The following is a 19,545-nucleotide window of genomic DNA, read 5'->3' as shown; positions in this document are numbered from 1 at the left end:
CAGACAAACCTGGTTCTCGGACCTCCTTCAACTGGCGGTGGACAATCCAATCCAGCTAGGATCTCACGCCAATCTTCTGTCGCAAGACGGCGGAGTGATTCTGCACCACAACCCGGGCTCGTGGCTCCTGACCACTCCGAATGTAGCCACTTAAACATCCCTCAAGACTGCTAACGCATTCTAGCAGCGGCTAGGGCTCCATCCACCAATATTTCCTACAGCCACAAATGGAAAGGTTCTGTACATGGTGTGCACAGCAGACCATCCTGCAACTACTAACCCACCTCAACAGGTTTTTCCTTACCTTCTCAAATTAGCACAGGAAGGTCTACCAATCTCCTCCTTAAAGGTGCACTTGGCAGCAATTTTAAGATTCACACGGTAAAGAGGATCTCCTCGCCTCTACAGCAACAGGCTACTCAAACACTTCTTAAAAAGTATATCTCGTACCTTTCCTCCAAAGAAAAAGATTCCACTGGCGGGTCCTATGAAAACTCCTTTCGAACCTCTATCAATATCAAGTTTGTAACCTGGAAGGTGGCATTCTTAATAGCCATTACATCCTCTAGATGAGTTCCCGAACTAAAAGCTTTAGTAGTAGATCCTCGATTCGCAAAGCGCATAGTAATCCTTTCCACCAATTCTCACTTCATTCCAAAAGTGCCATCAGAATTTCACAAGAATTCAACCATAACTCTTCCTACATTCTTTCAAAACGTTCAAAGCACCACTTCACCAGCAGAGAAAGCCCTACATACCTCTACGTGAATAGTGTGCTAAAACATTATTTAGACCGGGCAAAATCATTCAGATCAACTAGACAGCTTTTTGTCACCTTTGGCCCATTAAACAAGGGAAAATCCATTTCAAAACAGAGCATTGCAAGGTAGATTTGATCAACAATCTCCTTCTGCCACTCAAAGGCAAACAGGCTAGAGCACATTCTACAAGGGCTACGGCTGCCTCTGCGGCTCTCTTGTTGGATTGCCGATCAAGGACATTTGATATTTGCCACACGGCAACAAGGGCAGTGCCTCACACTTTTGCCAGCACGCTTAAGACGTGCACATGGGACGAGCAGTCCTTCAACGGCTGTTCCAGTAAGGTAAGCCCTGCAACATCCTGGGTATTTTTTCTGATACTTATGAATATATACTTCTCACATTAGCGCAGAAAATGTGCACGTCTCTAATTTTTGTTTGCCTGTTTTATCTCCTCCTAACATGTATACTGCTATAAAATCTATTCTTAGCATGTGAATCCATGATAGAGCCAATTAAGGGAGTAGTTTCTTACCAGTAAATCAATTTCTCCACCGTTGGTATCTTTCTTGGATTCACATGCACCCTCTAGCCTACCCCCTTCAGGCATACATCCTCTACAGGGGGATATCCTCTAGCTGGAGTGGTTAAAATCTGAAGGGAAGCTGCTGGGGTGGAGCTATAGACTCGACGTCCCATTGGTGGGGACCAAAAGCACCCACAACAACGTCGATAGGACACTCAAAGTGTCATGTTTTTCCATAGGAAAATTACCAAGTCAAAGTAACCAGGGATTCCCAGCCTCACAACAGGGATTATTCACAGCATGTGAATCCATGAAAGATACCAACGCTGGAGAAATGGAGTTACAGGTAAGAAACTACTCCCTTATAACACACTTAATACCCAGAGGTTTCTAAGAGTGGGTTCAAACCTGCGTTGCTCCGCATCGTTTTGCTTCCACACGAGCATGTTGCCCCTGAGCTATCCAATTCGACATGTCCAAGATCCGGATGGCGATTTAAACCAGGTGCTTTGCTTTGTCCCTCTTTGATGGACTAAGGTTCTCCTGTCCCTATATTAGGAGATATTAAAGATATGGCCTATTTATTGGCAGCGTGCACTGTTATAGCAATACTTAAAAATGAGCTTTAATTAAAACCTGCTTCATATAGATTAATCTCGCTTTTGGAATCAATAGGCAAAGTGTTTGCCAAATGGTTGCATAGTAATTTTAAGCATTGAGCAGAACAGACACTAGTCTCCTTATACTATGCATCTGGATGGTTTTAAAGAGGGCAGCAGCCCTTTTCATTGCAGGTCTATCTTGTCCTTCTTGGCTATAATGGAAATGGTAAACAGAGATGGAATGCTGCACATCTGCATTTCAAGTCTGCATTCATTAAAGCTGATTGAATGTGATTCTGAGAGAATTAAGTCAATAGGGTAATTGTGTTCTGCAATTTCATTCCAGTACCAAGGACAACAAACATGCAACTTGATATTATTTAGCTTACTATGCTTATTTCTTGGAGTGCTCCATCTGTTCTAACAGCCTTAAATGACCAGTCACCCAAGCCTTTTTACTAAATTTCTGTTCCTAGTTATCTTGTATCATGTTTTACTGCTAGGCATAATCTGCACCTCATAGAACTCTGATGCATCAATTACGCTTTTGTACATGCAAATAAAAACATAAATAACTAAATGAACCAGTAACATTAGTACCACATCTATCATTCTGTTATATATCTATTCCACTGGGTGAACTAGCATTACTAATGCTTCTAGTGTCTTGTTATGTAGCCAGGGCCACTGGGTGAACTTGGGGGCAATTTGGACATATCACACTGTAAAGCCAAGTACCCTGTTTGTTGCTCTTCTGCAGGTGAGTGATGAGGAATTCACCAGAAATACAAGAAGGAGACGTAGCAGGAGGGATCCATGTCATGATCGCTCAGATCCTGAAAACTTTGCCTACTGGTCATGCCTGGATGAGGTTCAACAGGTACTTTAATTTCATAACACAGAACTTGAAATGCACATTTAACTATGGATTTGGTACTCAAAGGCTGGTGAAAATACATTAAGAACCAATAGTATGGTGGCAAGATGGCATCAGTAACTTCCAAATGTACATTTGCATGCTGTTTCAAATAATAGCTATGAGTCCATTCATTTGAGGCAGTGTGGCTACTTACTTTGAGCTCCTTTGGTTATTCAATAGAGCAGGTCAACTCTTTCCATTTGAAAATGAATAAGTCATCAGAGCCCATCAGATTTGACTACATTTGAGCCAGTGAAGTAGTTTGTAAGAGAGTAACGAATGTAGTCTTTAATATATTTGATTACTGAGACTTGTCCTATCCTTATGGAACAAGACAGAAGTCGTACTGTAATTACTTCAGAACAACCTGCTGAAAGAAGATCTAACATAGCTTCTAGATCAGTGATCCCCAACGTGTAGCTCGGGAGCAACAGGTTGCCTGTGGCACCCTAAATTGTTGCTCACCAGTTGCTCTGTGCCATGACGTCGAGGCCTAGAAGGAGGTACTGAAGGGATGAGACCTCAGTAGCAATGTAGCCAGGACAGAGTCCTAGACTGTGCAAATATGTTGGCCAATAATCCTACTGTGGTTCCAGCTGGCTTATTTGTATACATGCAAGCTTTGTGTTTGTTGCCACCATGCAAATTATTGTTGCAAAAATGTCTTTACTTATTATAGCAGTATCATTGTTAAAACCCTGTCCTCTTCAGATACTTTGCCCCGCTGACAAATTAATGAGTAAAACAATTGAACCATGTTTCTGTTCCTTTGTGCAGTTTATAGGAGCATAATGGACAAATAAGTGCCATCCATACCCAACTTTTCTTTATTAAATAATTTGCATGCACTGCTTTTGTGTTTGATGCCAACATGCATTATATGTATCAGTAATATTAATTGTAGTGTCACCTATATTTATTATTACATAGTGTCCCAGTGGAAAAATCATCATTGATTGATACTCTGACCATCTGGAATGTAGATAATGGGCAGACAATGTAAATGAATGCTACATTTTTCTTAATTATTTGCCCTATATTCAAATCCAATTAAGTTATTACGTTTACATTTACAAGCCAATTAATTTATCCAAATAGTTAACACCACAACACCCCTCTATGAAGTGGTCATCAAATGCTCAAAGTTTTGACCAAAGTTTGCCACCAAATCTTGTGCAAAATCACTTTTGCATGCAGAAAAGAAGCTTCTTCAGAAATGATATTATTTGTGTACTTAATCACTTTAATCCACTTTTCCACCAATGTAACAGGACTCAGGAGCTTTAAAATGGACTATTTGCCATTACATGCCAAACATAATTCTTAGGAGGTAACCTGCACAGCCCCAGTGAAGTGATATTTAAAGCCTAGCATGCAATGACCAGTTTTAATCAATATTTATTTAATCGCATTTCTCCATTAAGTTAGCAACATTTAAAAATATGTCATATTTTTTATAGAATTCGCATATAACAAGCCCAAAATAAAAAAGCAGCTTTAACATATTAAAGCACGCTAACCCTAATCATTACAATTAATGAAATAAAACATAGCTCCCATGTATGTCTACGCTTACGCAAAACAGAGAAACAACGACAAATTAACAGAACGTGCACCTGATCTTCGACTCCTATTTTGCTGGCACACTTTGTGCTTCTTCCTGCACATCTTAATTTATTGAGGGTGGGGGGTACATTTAAACTTACCATTAGCATTAGCCTCCTGCATTCTGGGTATCTTAAGTCGCAGATTTCTCCTTGCCATTTTATATACGTACGTAAGTTTGTACATAAAGCTAAAGAGGGCAGCTTTTGTATATTTTAGACATCTCTCTCCCCATCAGACATGCTCTTGCTTTAAGACCTGTTTTGAGTTGACTTAAATGTGCTAAATTTAATTACATCTGACTCCCTATCCAAATGGACGGTGCCTTAGAATCCCCCTACCACAAGTATTTTCTTTACCTGCACTTTAACCTTGATTTTAACCTTCCTTCTGTCCTCATTCTCTTCGATTTATCTTCTGCTTTTGATACGGTCAACCATGTCATCCTGCTCAATCGCCTCCATGATAACCTAGGTATCTCTGATCAGGCACTGGCCTGACTGACCTCCTTTCTCACTGATCGACCCTCCCAGGTCCAGCTGGGGTCCTTCCTCTCTTCTATCCCTCTCTCTACCTCTGGTGTACCCCATGGGTCTTACCTTTCTCCCTAGCTGTTCAACCAATACCTGGCATTGCTGCTCTCTGCTCCAACTTTCAGTGTTATTCGGATGACACTTCTATATTAAACGTTCTGGTACTAAGCAGCTGAAAACCAATTAATACTTTCTTTTGCGCCAATAAGCAAAAGTTGAAGTTACTAACAGGGTTGGATAATTTCGGCCCCTGATTCCCTTTTACTAACTAATGGCACAGTGAGTCCCATGAAGCGGGATACCTATTGTGATAAAGGTTTCTTTGTTTTCATTGAGGGGTTTTTGGTGACCCTCAATTCTATTAACTATAAATTCTGCAACAGCTGTGTTTTTGGCTTTATAAAATTCTGAACTTTGAGGCTATTCCAGATGTAATCCTCATGTAATCAGATTTAATCAGGTGGCTATGAACGCAGGCTTGAACTGCCGGTGAAAACTTGTGTTCCATGCTGCCTGACAGCCAGCTCCCCCTGCCGCCATCCTCCCCCCATGCGCCGCCCTTTTTTTTTTTTTACATCCCGCCACGCCCCTACTTACCTTATTTTGGCAGCGGCAGAGCCGGTGATGCCTCCGCTCCTTCCCCTTTCATTCCGCAGGCTGACATGGAAAGGAAAGAGGGGCTCCGTACAGAGCCCGCCTTCCCTTTCCATGGCAGCCATCTGTGTAAGGATTTTCCTTCGTTCAACAGGACGCACAGCATCCGGTTGAACAAAGGAAAATCATTTTTTTAGCACCCCGGGATACCGCTTTGGTAGCCCGGGGTGCTAATGGCCTTAAGCCCCTGTTGCAAGTGCTGGAATAGGGGTAACGGCCCAGAGCTCTCGTTAATGGCCCTCATTTCGCTCTTCCCTTAAATTGGGCTGCCGGGCCGTTACCCCCATTCTAGCCCTTGGAACGGGGGCTTAATGCCACATTAAAAATCTTCGCCAGTAGCACCAATGTGCTGATGTGACAAACAAAAAGCCTACACAGTGGCCCACATGGTGACTGAGCAAAGGGGGCTCTGCATGTAATCTCAGAAGAGGAGTTCTGGATACGACTGTAGAGAGGAGCTCTTAAGGTGGTTCTGCAGTATAGGGGCTGAGTGAATGTGCTGAGGGTGCTCTTGATGTGGACTTTGCAGAGTGGTATAGACATGGGCACCAGAAAGGTTACTAGATGGGGGGGTACGTTTAAGGTGTGGGCTACACAAGGGGGCATGGATGAGGCTGTACACGGAGGTCTGCCAGTGCACTCTGCACCAGGGCTCTTTGTGCGAATGTGCAGATGGGCTCTGTATGTGAACTCTGCACATGAAGCTGTTGATAAGGGCTCTGCAAAGGGGATCTGGATTTGAAAGTCAAGGCAGGGACTCTGGATATAGGCTGCACAGAGGGGATTCTGGAGGTGGGCCAATGGCAGTGAGTACCGCTTTAAAGTGACACACTATAATTATTTTCCCCTGATTGGTATGAATGAACCAAAGCCACCCGGGGAGTGTTTGGTGGGATTGACACCCCCCAAAACATGAAACCTTTATAAAAATATGTTCAAATTGTGAATTTACTGCTAATTGTTTCATAGAAATTGGATTAAAATACATGGTCTTTGCAAGCATGTCTGAAGGGGAACCAATTAAGTATTACAATATTTCAGATACCAGCTCATCAACATTACCCAAGAGTATTTTGCTGCTGAAATTTGTGTGTGTGCCCAACTTGTTCCTAATGGATGAACAATAGTCAAATATATAGTTATGCTACATCACTGACTCCGTGCCTGATATAGTGTTCCACTACCATACTGGAAAAAAGCCAATCATGCATCATATTGTGCCAGGAGAGTTTTCTTTTACTGGATATTGCTGTTCCTGTGCTAGTTAATAGAATACAATCATAACACCGAGAACATAATAAACAATCAGGCTTCGTTGCAGCGCTCATCCTACCAAATGCCAGGTTACTAAAGAAGCCAGAGTGCCGCTCAGTGTGCAAATCTACCAGTTTAAATGTTGCTATGCCGTTTCCACATTGCCAAGCCAGTTTCAAACTACCCCAGTCTATCACATAGCTTCAATGTTATGACAGTTTCAATAGAAAAAAGTGTCATTCATGCACTTTTAACGCCATAAAAAACACATAATCGTGCAGATGCCTGCATTGCCTCCATAATTTGTGATGGCTGCGTTGTATCAGTTAATCTTATTGGAGTGTTGGAATCCAGATTACTGCACCAGTCAATCACACATATTCAATGTATATTTTATTAATTTTATCAAAACACAAACCAAAAATGACTTGCAACATCATATACAGTATCAACCACCTTTACACATAGCATGTTATAAACCTTACCCCCATTCTCCCAACTATTTCCTCCCCCACCTCCCCTACTCCCATCCCCCTTCTTACCTGCTGTTTATTTTCACTATAAACACTATGTTCCATCGGGTAAGAACCATATGTACTCATGCTAGGGTCTATCCCCTTCTACTGTCTCAGCGGAAACCTCAGCAAACGGTGTATAATAAAGCTTCCCATTCACCTGTACCCAAAGGGTTTCCCCACAAACCCTCTGCTCTGTCCTCTTCAATACCACGGTTTCCGCCATTCCCCACCTATACATGTCCCTCCACCAGTCCTCTATCCCAGGACCTTTTAGAAAATGTCCATGTCATAGCGATTCTACATTTAGCTAAAGTACACGCTAGATCCTTCAGCTTGGCAACATGTTTCCGGCTCCTGGGGCGCGGGAAGCACCCCAATAAGCATGCACTCTGAGAAAGCGCATCCAGTACTACTGGCCTTTTCTGTAATCTGCTTGCTACCTCCTGCCAATACCGCCCCACTACTGGACATGCCCAAAACATATGGGGCCTGCCCACTTCCATGTCATTACACCTTGGACATCCCTGTGCTACTGCTCCCGGAAACCTTGAAATATGCTGAGGAGTCATATATGCTGTATGTGTCACCAACAATTGTATGAGCTGTAACCTTGCGTTTCTTGGTGCTTTTTTTGTGGTATCCCAGAATCCTCCCCCATTGTGTGTCTACAAATGTGATGCCAACATCCTCCTCCCATTTGCCCTGTAGCTCCAGAGGGCAAGCCTGCCATTAGTCAGTAGAAGGTTGTATATCCGCGATATGGTGTGCCCCCCTTCAGCAATGTCATACAGGATATCCACTGTTGAAAGTTTCTCCATTAATTCGCCATACGCAGGCCACCTTCACTGGACCTTTCTCTTGATGGCACTACGTAACATATATTGGGCTGAGTGTATCCCAGTCTGACTTGCCAATTCCAAGAAGGGTACGAACTCTGTATTCTGCAACAGGTACCCTACGGTGGCACCCTGCAGGTTTCCCAATACTTGCGTATGCCTCTACATGCATGCGGCGAGGTTGACATTACAGAGACCAGTGGGGTCTGCACCGATATGGGGTCTTTCAGCCCCATTACTGCCAGGGCTCTATCCCAAACCTTCACTCCTAGGGACACCAGATGTGTCCCCTGACTGTCTCAGGGTTTCCCCAGCCACAGTATCTCCTTTAAATAATAACTCATTCCGGCAGATTGCAACAGTTGTTTGTCTGGTGTTGGGTCTTCTGCAAGTCAATCCACCACAAATGGTAGTTGTCCTGCTATGTAGTATAGTTCAAAGTGTGGAACTCTCATACCCCCTTCCGCATGTGGCTTATATAATGTTGCTAATGCTATCATACTCCGCCCATTCTGCCACAAAAAACTTCTGCTGATGCTCTTCAATTTCTTAAAGAAGGACCTAGGTATATAATATGGGACTTCACAAAAAGGTGTATTAATCTGGGCAATACCACCATCTTCAGCAAAGCCGCCCTCCCCATCATGGATAGTGGCAATTTTGCTCAGAACTTCATAGAGCTCTGAATACCCTCCAGAGCGTGAAATGTGAAATGTGTTGTGTATGTGCTCCTTCTTTGGGTCATGGTAAACGTTACTCCCCAAGTATTGAAACATATGTTTTTTCCACTGTAAGGCTAGCAATGGCAGCCTACCCTTCCCTGCTCCACTCAGCCCTGCTATCGCGAATATTGCCGATTTATCTACACTGATGGCGTTCCCTGATAGTTTCTCAAACAGTGACATGGCCTCTAATAGCAGCTCCAAATTGTCCTCCGGGTTCTGAATATATAATAAAGTACCATCCGCATACAAGGATATCAGATGCCTTGCCCCATCTATTTCAATACCAGCGAGTTTGTATCCCGTCCTGAGATACTGGGTAATCGGTTCCATGGCCAAGACATAGAGCAACAGTGACAATGGGCACCCTTGCCTTGTACCTTTACCCAACTCCCACGATTTGTAGATACATCTACTCGTTTTAACTCTCACCATTGGTCTGTTATACACCAATTGGACCCACTTAATATACGCCCGCCCAAATCCAAATCTATGCAAGGTAGCATAGATCCAGTCCCACCTCACTGAGTCAAACGCCTTCACCGCATCTAGTGTGACAATAGCACATGGAATGTCCTAGGATGCCTTCCGATCGATCACGTGGTGTAATCTCCTTAGATTCCTTTGACCCGGGACGTACCCTGTCTGGTCCAGTTGCACTAATTTATGTATCCCTTTTTTCATCCTAGTCACTAGTATCACCCTCAGTATCTTACTATCTTGATTAAGCATAGAGAGTGGCCCATAGGACGTGCAGTACTTCAGTGACTTATGGGGTTTTAAAGGGGTATAATGATAGATTCTCTCAGACTCAATGGGAGAACCCCCACCCCATAGGAATCATTGTAGGTTATGAGCAAATGGGGGCCATCTCTTGCACATACTCCTTATAAAATTCACTAGATAGCCCATCTGAGCCAAGTGCCTTCCATGTCAGCAAACTGATAATCGTGGCTTGTATATCATCCAGTGTAATGGGTGTTTCTAGACTGTCATTTTCCTCTTGGGTCAAGCTTGGGAGCTCGATCTCGCCCAACACATCCTCCAAGTGGGTACCGGGCACCAGGGGCCCCTCCTTGTACAATTGTTGATAAAATGCGCAGAGTGCCTCATTAACCCTGCTTTGGGTGCAGCATAGGTCCCCTTGACCCAATCCTATTGAGTGTCTAGGGCTTATTTGCACTTCCTTCTTATACAGCCTTGCTAACAATCTTCCTGGTTTATACCCTTCTTTATGCTGCCTCTCTGTATATTTGGCAAAACTGCGCTTGCCCAGTCTGTCCCAGCATTCCATGCATTCCTGCCGTAATTCTCTAGTCTTCGCCTTGGTGGATGGAAGTTGCTCTTGTAACTGCTCTAATACTATCAGCAGGTCCACTGCGATGGTCAGTTCACGATTTATGCTTGCTTGTACGCCTCTAGACCCTGCCATAGCGGCCCCTCTTACCACCGCTTTTAGTGCTTCCCAGAAGGTACCCGCACTAGTATGCCCGTATTATGCACCACATAGTCTGTGATGCAATTGTGAATGCTGTACCAGAATGGGGGGGGGGGGGTCGCTCAATGATTCCTAAGTCTCCACATAGGTATAGGGGCACTAGGGGACATATATTGTCACTGTAGACCAAGCGGGTCATGATCCGACAATACTTTACCTCCATACTGAGCATGCGTAATCTGATGGATCAGTTCTCTCCCTACAAAAAGGTAATCTATCCTTCTATGCACTGCATGTGGCGCTGACAAATGGGAATAGTGTTTGGCTACTGGGTGGAGAGCTCTCCAAGCATCCTCCAAGTCAAAGGAGTCCACAAGCCTCTGTAATGTTCTGGTAGGAGGAGCAGGTTTAGTGTACTTGGTGTCAGGCCTGTCCAGTGTCAGGTTCAACGTGCAATTGAAGTCTCCCCCCATATCATGTTACTATCCCGATAGGGGCCTAGACTTGGACACATGGTCTGAAAAAACTTGGCGGCAGTGTGGTTAGGGGCCTATGTATTAATTAAACATGTGTCTACGTGTTCCAGGATGCCCTGTACAAACCCCATCCTGCCCTCGTCAACCGTTTTGATGTGAGTAACTTTGAAAGGCACTGAAGGTGCCATCCATATGAATACCACACGAGCATAAGCATAATACGTAGAACCAAATACTTGCCCTCTCCATTTGCTAGCTACTAGCACCTGTTTCTCCGCTGTAAAATGCGTTTCCTGCAAGAAGGCGATGCCCACCTTCTTTCTCATCAGATATGTAAATATTCTATTCCTCTTTACATAAGCATTCAAACCCCTTACATTCCAGGTAAATACGTCTATGGTACCTGCAATTTCCCTTTATCCCCTTCTCTTAGACCACTCCCCACTGGCACCCCAGTATCCATCTGCATCCATCCTCGTAATGTTTCATCCCGGTACATAGCGCTGTGTATTCCTTTCAACAAACATGCAGGCAACCCCCTCCCCTCATAAACTCAAATATATTCAATGTTTTCACAGTCTCAAAAGAAAAAAGTGCCATTCATGCTATTGTTAGTGACATAAAAACATAATGGTGCTGAGGCTGACATTGGCTCCAAAATTTGTGATGGCAGCGTTGCGTCAGTTAATCACATTGGAGTGTGGGCAGCCAGATTACTGCCCCAGTCAATCACATATCTTCAATTTTATGACTGTCTCAAAAGAAAAAAGTGGAAGTCATGCGATTGTTACTGACATAATGTCTCTGAATGGGCTGATTTCTGTTCCTCCTTACTTTCAACCTTCTCCAACCTGCTCCTCCTGGGTGACTTTAACCTCCAATTGGACTCCTTGGCACATCATCCACTCTTTTCATTGACCTCTGCACATCTTTTTCCTTCTCCATTCTCCCTTCTGGTCGAACACAATCTGCTGGCCACAATCTGGACGCCCTCATCCACTCTGACCTCCCTCTCTCATCTCTCCTGTTCACCCCTCTCTCCTGGTCAGACCACTCTCTTCTCTCCTCCCTACCTGAGCCCCTTTGGCCTTGTGACCATATCTCCAAAAGTCCTGCCAGCCTTTTTCACGAACATCCGCCCGATGAAACAAGTGTCAGCTGCTGTCTTCACTTCCACCTTTATCGCCCCTTGCCCTCCAAACTCAGACTCTACCACTGACACCGCTCTCCACAACTTCCACCCGTCCATCACCAACACCCTTGACATTCTTGCCCCAGTCATGAGGATCATCTTGAAACCCGGCTCTAAGTGCAACACCTGGTACGACTCGCAGCCCTGAAACGAAAGTGCAGAGCTGCGGAACGGAAGTGGCAAACATCAGGCTTACCCTCTGACAAACTGGCTTGCCGCCTGCTTCAAAGGCAATACATACTCTCTATCCGTGCCAAGAAAAGGGCCTGCATTCAGGCACGGGTATCTGGCGCATCCAACAACATAGCTGAACTCTTCAAAATTTGCAGGGAACTAGCCAACCCTTCCCCAGTATCCTCTTCCCCTATTCCTTCTCAAGCCCTCTGCAACACACTCACCACTCACTTCACCACCGAAACTCAGGACATCCTGAACAGCCTTGATACTCACTCTCCTAACCCATCCCTCACCCCCTTTCCTCCCTTGACCACTCACCCCCCTCCTTTGTCCTCCTAATGCACCCATGTCTCACCTGAAGAAGTCATCAGTGGTGTCCGCTCCATCAAGGTCTCTTCCAAACAGGTTTCTCCTTGCTCATCCAGAACTATCAAGGACACATTGGCTCTCTTGCACCTGCGCTCACTGATCTCTGTAACCACTCCTTTGCCTTTGGTTATTTTGCTTCCTACCTCAAGCACTCCCTTGTGTGCCCCCTCCTTAAAATAATTCAGAAGACCCTTCTTGTCTAGCCAACTAACACCCTATCTCCATCACCCCCTTTCTGGGGGAACTGCTGGAGAAGTTGGCCCTGTCCCAACTCAACCCTCACACTGCACTTGTTGGTGGTCTCCACGATCCTCACTCTGGATTCTGAGCATCTAGAGGAACGGAAACTGCTCTTTTGATCAACCGTGAAGAATTGCTTGCATCCCTTGATTCCAACTACCCAGCTATCCTCATCGTTCTTGATCTCTCCTTTGCATTTGACATGGTCAACCACTCCATTCTCATACAAAGGCTCCAAGACACCCTTGATATCTCGGAGCTGGACTGCCTGACCTCCTTCCTAACTGACCGCCCCTCCTAAGTCATCCTGGGCACCTTCTCACCTATTACCTTGTCCACATGGGGTATCCCACAGCGCTCTATCCTCTCGCCTTGGCTCTTTAACATCTACCTTACTCAGCTGGCACTCCTCATCTCCTCCTAACTTCCAGTGTTGTGCTGAGGACACACAACTATTCATCAAACTTCCTGCTGACCCTCTTGCAACTTCCATCATCCCTGACTGCCTGTCTGCCATCCAGGCCTGGTGCACTTCCAATGATCTCTGCTTCAATGCCAGCAAAACGGAGATCCTTCCCATTGGGACCTCGGCTCCTGACTTCTCCCCTTCACTCGGGACTTCTTCCATGGGCTCTCTCCCTGCTCCTTCTTCTGAAGCCAGAAACCTTGAAGTCATCTTCGACTCCTCTCTCTCCTTCCTCCCTCACACCCAGGACATTGCCAAAAAGTCCCACTTTCAGCTCTTCCTTCTCAAAGGAATGCTACCTTTTCTCACCTTCCCCCAGAAGCTCAATGTTACCCGAGCCCATGTTCTTTCTAGGCTTGTCTATTGCAATAGCCTCCTCTTGAATCTACCTTCTTCCACTCTGCGACCCCTCCAGCTAATCCAGAATAGGGCAGCAAGACTTATCCTTAGCCTCAAGCCCAGAGACAGCATCTCTCCTGCCCTAAAAAGTCTTCACTTGCTCCCGGTTGCTTCATAGATTAAATTTAAATCCCTCTGTATCATCCACAAGGCTTTCTGGGGCTGGGACCACACTATCTGCAACTCCCTCTTAATAAATATTCCCCCTCTAGACCTCTGCGCTCCTCTGGCACCAACCCGTTTTGTGTAAAGCATTTAGCTAAACAGAGAGCAATAGGCTGATTGCTTTCCTCAGCTGGCTCCCTTCTTTGGAACAACTTCCCCCTCGGTCTTCATCTTGATTAGGACTTTCTTAAATTCCGGAAGCTCTTCAAGTCTTTCCTCTTTACCACCTCCTTCCCTCCTTTTTCCTCTGCTAATCTCACAGTTGCTTTTTTGGTGTTCAGGGCCCTCATGCATCCTTGGGGCCTTGACCTCCCACACCAAATCGCCCCTGCTTCTGTCTATCTTCAGCACTCGGCTCACCCTCCACCCTGGAGGCTCGCACTTACTTTCATTGCACTTCACCTGTTGCTCACCGATGAGCACCCCTGCACCTATCCCATGTCCCTTCCCTTCTGCACTTGCATGTTCTGAACACTCATAATGCATAGGTTTGTCCTCCCCCCCACTATATTTAATATTAATATTTAATATTTGTTATGATTTTTAATTGTTCTCATCCCCTGCCTGTTGTCCTGTAGGTGCTTTGAAACAATATTTACTTCCTGTATAAGCATCTGAAAAGCGAAAAATAAATAGATAAATACATAAATACATTTCTTCATGGCATGAACATGACAGAATAAGGTTGGGTTTTCTGAGTACCCATGTGGTAAATCGCCCCCACGCTATTTGGCACCTCAGGTGTGAACATGGAAAAATTTATTGACTGTTGGGGTGCATTGCAATTGAGAAGAAAGCTGAACACAGATTAACTACTAAGAAATTCGGTACTGGCCACACACCGACTCGTGCAACAATAGCACTCTATCGCAAACCACCAACAGCACCCAACCACATGCCTGACCTTTTGGGGCTGCTTAGTGGAGCCTAGCTAGCAACCTAAGTCCTAGATCAGCGAAAATGCACACACGCATCTCTGAATCTAAAACTATTAGAACCTCCAGCACATTGAGGTCATACAAATGGGGAAAGAGTGCTATATAAATAACCAAATACAATACAATACTATGAGAACCATGTAGCAGTGTGTAGTATACATGACACTATAGTTGCCAGATTTGGAACAACTGAAAACAACAGCAGCGTCACTACTGGTAAATCTTGAATACATCTATAACCATCCCGAACTGGTTTATTTCTGTGGAACACTCGGGTGTTAAATGGGCTAGATGTGGGTACCAACATTCCTTATTCTAACAACAAATTTATCACGAAAGAAATTCCTGTCTCTGTTTCTGGATTTTAATTGGTATTGTGGTTTTCTCAGGAAGGGCTTGCTAGCATAATGTGTGTGTTTGTCTTGCAACATAGAAATGACCTCATTTTAAAACGTGCTACTCCTCCTAGGTACAATAGATAATTACATTATAATTTTGGCCCTTTTATGTTCACCAGGGGTAGAGGGCTGTGTTTCCAAAATTGAGCCAATAGATACTTCTGTTAGAGGTTTAGTCACAGGATGAGTTATTGGAAGTGCCAACCGCTGGTATTGTTTCAGATGATAATGGGACTCTGTGTACTACAAATGGTAGTTATTCATGGTTAATTAATCAATTTATATACATTTATATACTATGTGTATGGGAACCTTCCTCGTCCACATATATTAATGCATGTAAAATGATGTTGGCTTCCCCTTGGCTGTCCCATCCTTTATTCTGTTGTGTGTTCTGAATCAGTTTGGCTGCAACATTTGGGGCCTCATTACACGGATGGCAGTAAGGGTTTACCGGTACCAGTATTTTACCGGTACCGGTAAATCCTTACCGCCTTACTACGAGGTCCCTTTGCGGGTTGGGGAATTTAATGCCTGTTTTTTGCAGGCGGTAAAAACCAACCCGCAAAGGGACCCGGGAGCTAATTACGGTACCGCAAATTAGCACCTTCCCCATTCCCATAGAGCCCTATGGGGCAAAAATGGGAATGGGGAAGGGCAATGGTGGAAGGGGAAATTACCGCCCCGCCAACCTTGGAATAGGGCGGTAATTCCCCTTTCCACCAAGGCGGTGCCGGTATTTTACCGGCATGAACCATGGCGCTAACAGCGCCATGGTTCACCGCCATCCGTGTAATGAGGCCCTTGGAAACAGAGGGCTTGGACACTCGTACTTCCAAATGCCCCTCCTGTTTACAATAGTGATAGGCCATATTACTAGTAACAACCCTCTTGAATGTCCTTGTTGGCTAGGAGTGCTGCCTCCACCGTCTTCCCTTTCCCACAGGCTTACTGGTGCCTCTTCCTGGTAAAAGCCCCTACCTCCCCTATTGGTAAATATTGCTCACCCCTGCGTCATGGTCTGTTGTTGGTGCTGCAAATGTAGCACCTGTGGAGCTATTTATTTACTCTCTCTTGCTTCTTTTCTTTGCTTTTAACAAGAAACACAGTGATTCACTACTGAAACCATCTCTGAGCAGGGCTTTGGATGCAATTCAATACACAGTTTTCAACCGTTGCTCGGGTCTGGTCAGAAACCCTTGAAAAACTGCAATCGATATTGCTTACTGTGCTGTCTAATAGGACTATTCCTGAATACTGTGTAAAACAACCTTCAAATGATCTAGACAATCTGCTGGAGATTAATCTTCCATTTACAACTCAAGCTCTTGCACCAATCAGTCATATGGGGCCATACCACACAATCTTTTGTATCAAAGCATCTCTAATCTGAACCAACTCAGCACCATACCCCTCGTGCTACATGAGCTAGCCGCTTTCTTGAGTCACACAGTGGCACGGTGGCCAAAATCATACTCATAAACTGATTCCCATCAGACCATGAAGGATTATAAATTGTATCACAATGCACTACTCCTCACACCTTTCAGGTTCTTCTCTAACATTCAGAAATTATTTACACAAACTCCTCAAAGCCCAGGGTGTCCATGGGACGTGTACTGCTACCAGGCTACTTGTTCCATCAGCAGCTACTCCTGGTAGCTGTCTCCGTGGGGCTTACAACTGCGCAGTTTCTGTGTTGTAAATCTCACCTGCGTTGGTGTAGGAGGGGCTTATGGTTGGTGCGCTTCCTGTCTGGCTGCCCGGAACTTGGGGATGTGTTAGCGTGCTTGCTGCACTTTGGGACTGTGTCTTCTGGGGTTGCACTTGCATCGCTTGCGCTGGTCACGTCGCTTGCACTTGGACTGCGCGGTTAGCCCCTACTCTTCATGGTCCAATAATGTTCTGAGTCCCAATTTTTTCAAATTGCATTCACTTCTGTTAATTGTAGTCATAGTGTGGTTGTGAATACAGATAAGGGCCAACTCTCCTCTTCAGTTATTTTCTTTTATGCTGTTTTCCTTTTTCTAACTTACTACATAGTTCTGTATTTGAACCTTCTAAATGTCTGAGCCTTATTCGCCAGTCTTTTTTATGCCTAGGCAAATCAATTCAAGAAAATGTGCCATTCTGTTGGTAAAATCAATCTGTCCTTTCCTTCTAAAACCCTTATATCAAATGTCCCATCCAAAGGGAGCTGACTACGTCTGCTTTGATTGGTCATTACATTGCATTTTACTAGGTACCTGCCCATTTGTGGTTGGTTGCTTATCAACATGAATTATGCTGCTTTGCCCTGATTTGGAGGTTCTGAGTTTTTAGTCTGATTCATCCTCATTTCATTATTCGGTTTTATCAGTTCGCAAACTTATTGACATGACCCTTGCCTAGCAACTCTAGTTTCTCTTTTCTTTTACCTTGAAACTAAAGCACAAAGAATTATAGGACGTTTTCCTGGCTCTCGCACTCAGGACCTTTCCTCCCCTGGCTCGGGTTTCAGTTCCAATCTACTGAATTTACTCACCTTCCTTGCAATTTGGTTACTGTGTTGTTTTTAACTAGTTATCCCCACTCTTATTTAGTATTATTGAACATTTCTGTTAATACCCCCCTTAATGTTATCCTGTATCTACCAATGCTGCGTTATAATTAAATAATGTGTCTTTCATGCAGTCCACGGAAGAAACTACAACTTGTGTAGGGCCAAAAGTGATCTATAAACAGAAATAAGGCCATCAGACACAGGATGAAACAAACATACAAAGTTTATTCACTTGAGTGGACTCAGGTTCGATCACAAACCATATCTCTGGGTTAGTACCGCTAAAGTACATCCCTCCTTCTCATCCACAAACAGCACAAATTCTTATATATAGTTATGTGTGCCCAATACTGGGGCAGAACATAAGGCAGTTTTGAGTTTTAGAATAGCTTTTTGACAGTCATTATCCCAAGAGAGAAGTAAGCAGCTGTCCTTCTTTGTTAGAGCCAATTGGGGCGTAATAATAAGTGAGAAATTCGGAATCCATTGCCTGCAATATGATGCCATTCCTATAAAAGCCCTTACTTCTGTTTGCGTGTTAGGTACCGCCATATCAGATATAGTTTGTATTTGTTTGGGTGCAAGGCGTCTGCCCTCCTTCGACAGGAGGTATTCTAGATAGGCGAACTCCTGCTACCAATTTTGAAACTTCTTTAGGGATGCGTTGTGGCCGTTATGGGCTAAGTGCGTTAAAATTCGGAGGTACCTTGCTGGCATGCTTGTTTGGAGTCCACAGCTATTAGTAGGTAGTCAATGTATTGTACTAGCGTGCATGATGGCGGCAATGTAAGGGCATCAAGCTGTTCTTTTAGAACCCTACTGTAAATACTTGGGCTTTCAGTATAACCTTGTGGAATTCTAGTGGCCACCAAGAGTAAAAGTGAACAAATATCTGCTATCTCGGTGTATTGGGATGCTAAAAAAGCGTTTTTGAGATCAATGACGGAAAAGTGAGTGGCCTGTGCAGGAACCATTGTCAAAACAGTGGTGATGTCAGGTACAATTGGAAATTGTGGCAAAGCGATGTTATTAATAGCTTGTAAATCATTAACAAAACGATATGGTAGGGTGTTATCGACTTTCTTGTAAACTGGAAAAATTGGGCTATTGTAAGCGCTGCCAGAAATATCTTCAATTACTCCCTGGTGAACTAAGTCAGATGTTATCACTTTTAGTGCAGCCTCTCCCTCCTCTGATATTTTGCAATTCAGTGGGCAATGGTAGTTGGAGAAATTGAGAACCGTTAGTGGTGTGAGGAGAAATATTCAATAAAATAACAGCGTGTCGCTGTTTTAACAAATATAGTACCAATACATTTTCCCCACATTTGGAGTTCAACAAAAAGGGGCATTTAACAGTAAAGGGTCCAAGGAAATGGGTACTGGTTTGGAGACGGGACTAATTACAGGCGTACCTGCAAACCTTATAGAAACGTTTTGCTGTCCTGTCAGGGGAATTTCTGAACTGAGGCGTGGTCAATGGAGCATTTCTGCACCCAAGTGTCCACAAGGAATGTATGCACTCTATGCCTTACGGCTCAGGAGCTGTGATTGCTGGTGAATTCTATCTTTCCTGTATGATGCCTGTCTGTTATGGAAAAAAAAGGACTGTTCTAACTTGCCCTTGGCTGAGTCCTACGTCTGTATACCGGGGAAGGGTTTGTTGGGCCCTGGGTGCTTTGAACGGTGAATGCGTTGTGTGAACCCCGGTCCTCTCTGGTATACCTAATACAACACACTCTAGTCTTTAGATCCACTTTTTTCTTTTCTACTTTATCTTTCTCGTTATTCACTCTATTCTCGTAATATTGAGCCA

The 19,545-nt window shown here is 44.3% G+C and overlaps 1 protein-coding gene across 3 annotated transcripts in view; it reads left to right on the top strand.

Annotated features, from left to right (window-relative positions):
• The window catches only part of LOC138492131 (uro-adherence factor A-like), a 1,977,591-nt gene that overhangs the window by 1,657,794 nt on the left and 300,252 nt on the right, over window positions 1-19,545 (top strand). For all 3 annotated transcript variants that reach the window (XM_069619116.1, XM_069619117.1, XM_069619115.1), the window contains one exon: window positions 2,650-2,769. In XM_069619116.1, the coding sequence (XP_069475217.1) occupies window positions 2,650-2,769 (120 nt within the window). The remainder of the gene's footprint in view (window positions 1-2,649; window positions 2,770-19,545) is intronic.

Source organism: Ambystoma mexicanum, chromosome 10, assembly GCF_040938575.1.
Source record: "Ambystoma mexicanum isolate Mex_15411 chromosome 10, UKY_AmexF1_1, whole genome shotgun sequence".
Taxonomy (NCBI): Eukaryota; Metazoa; Chordata; class Amphibia; order Caudata; family Ambystomatidae; genus Ambystoma; species Ambystoma mexicanum.
Note: the sequence above shows the minus strand (reverse complement) of the source record. Positions and strands in the feature narration are given on the sequence as shown.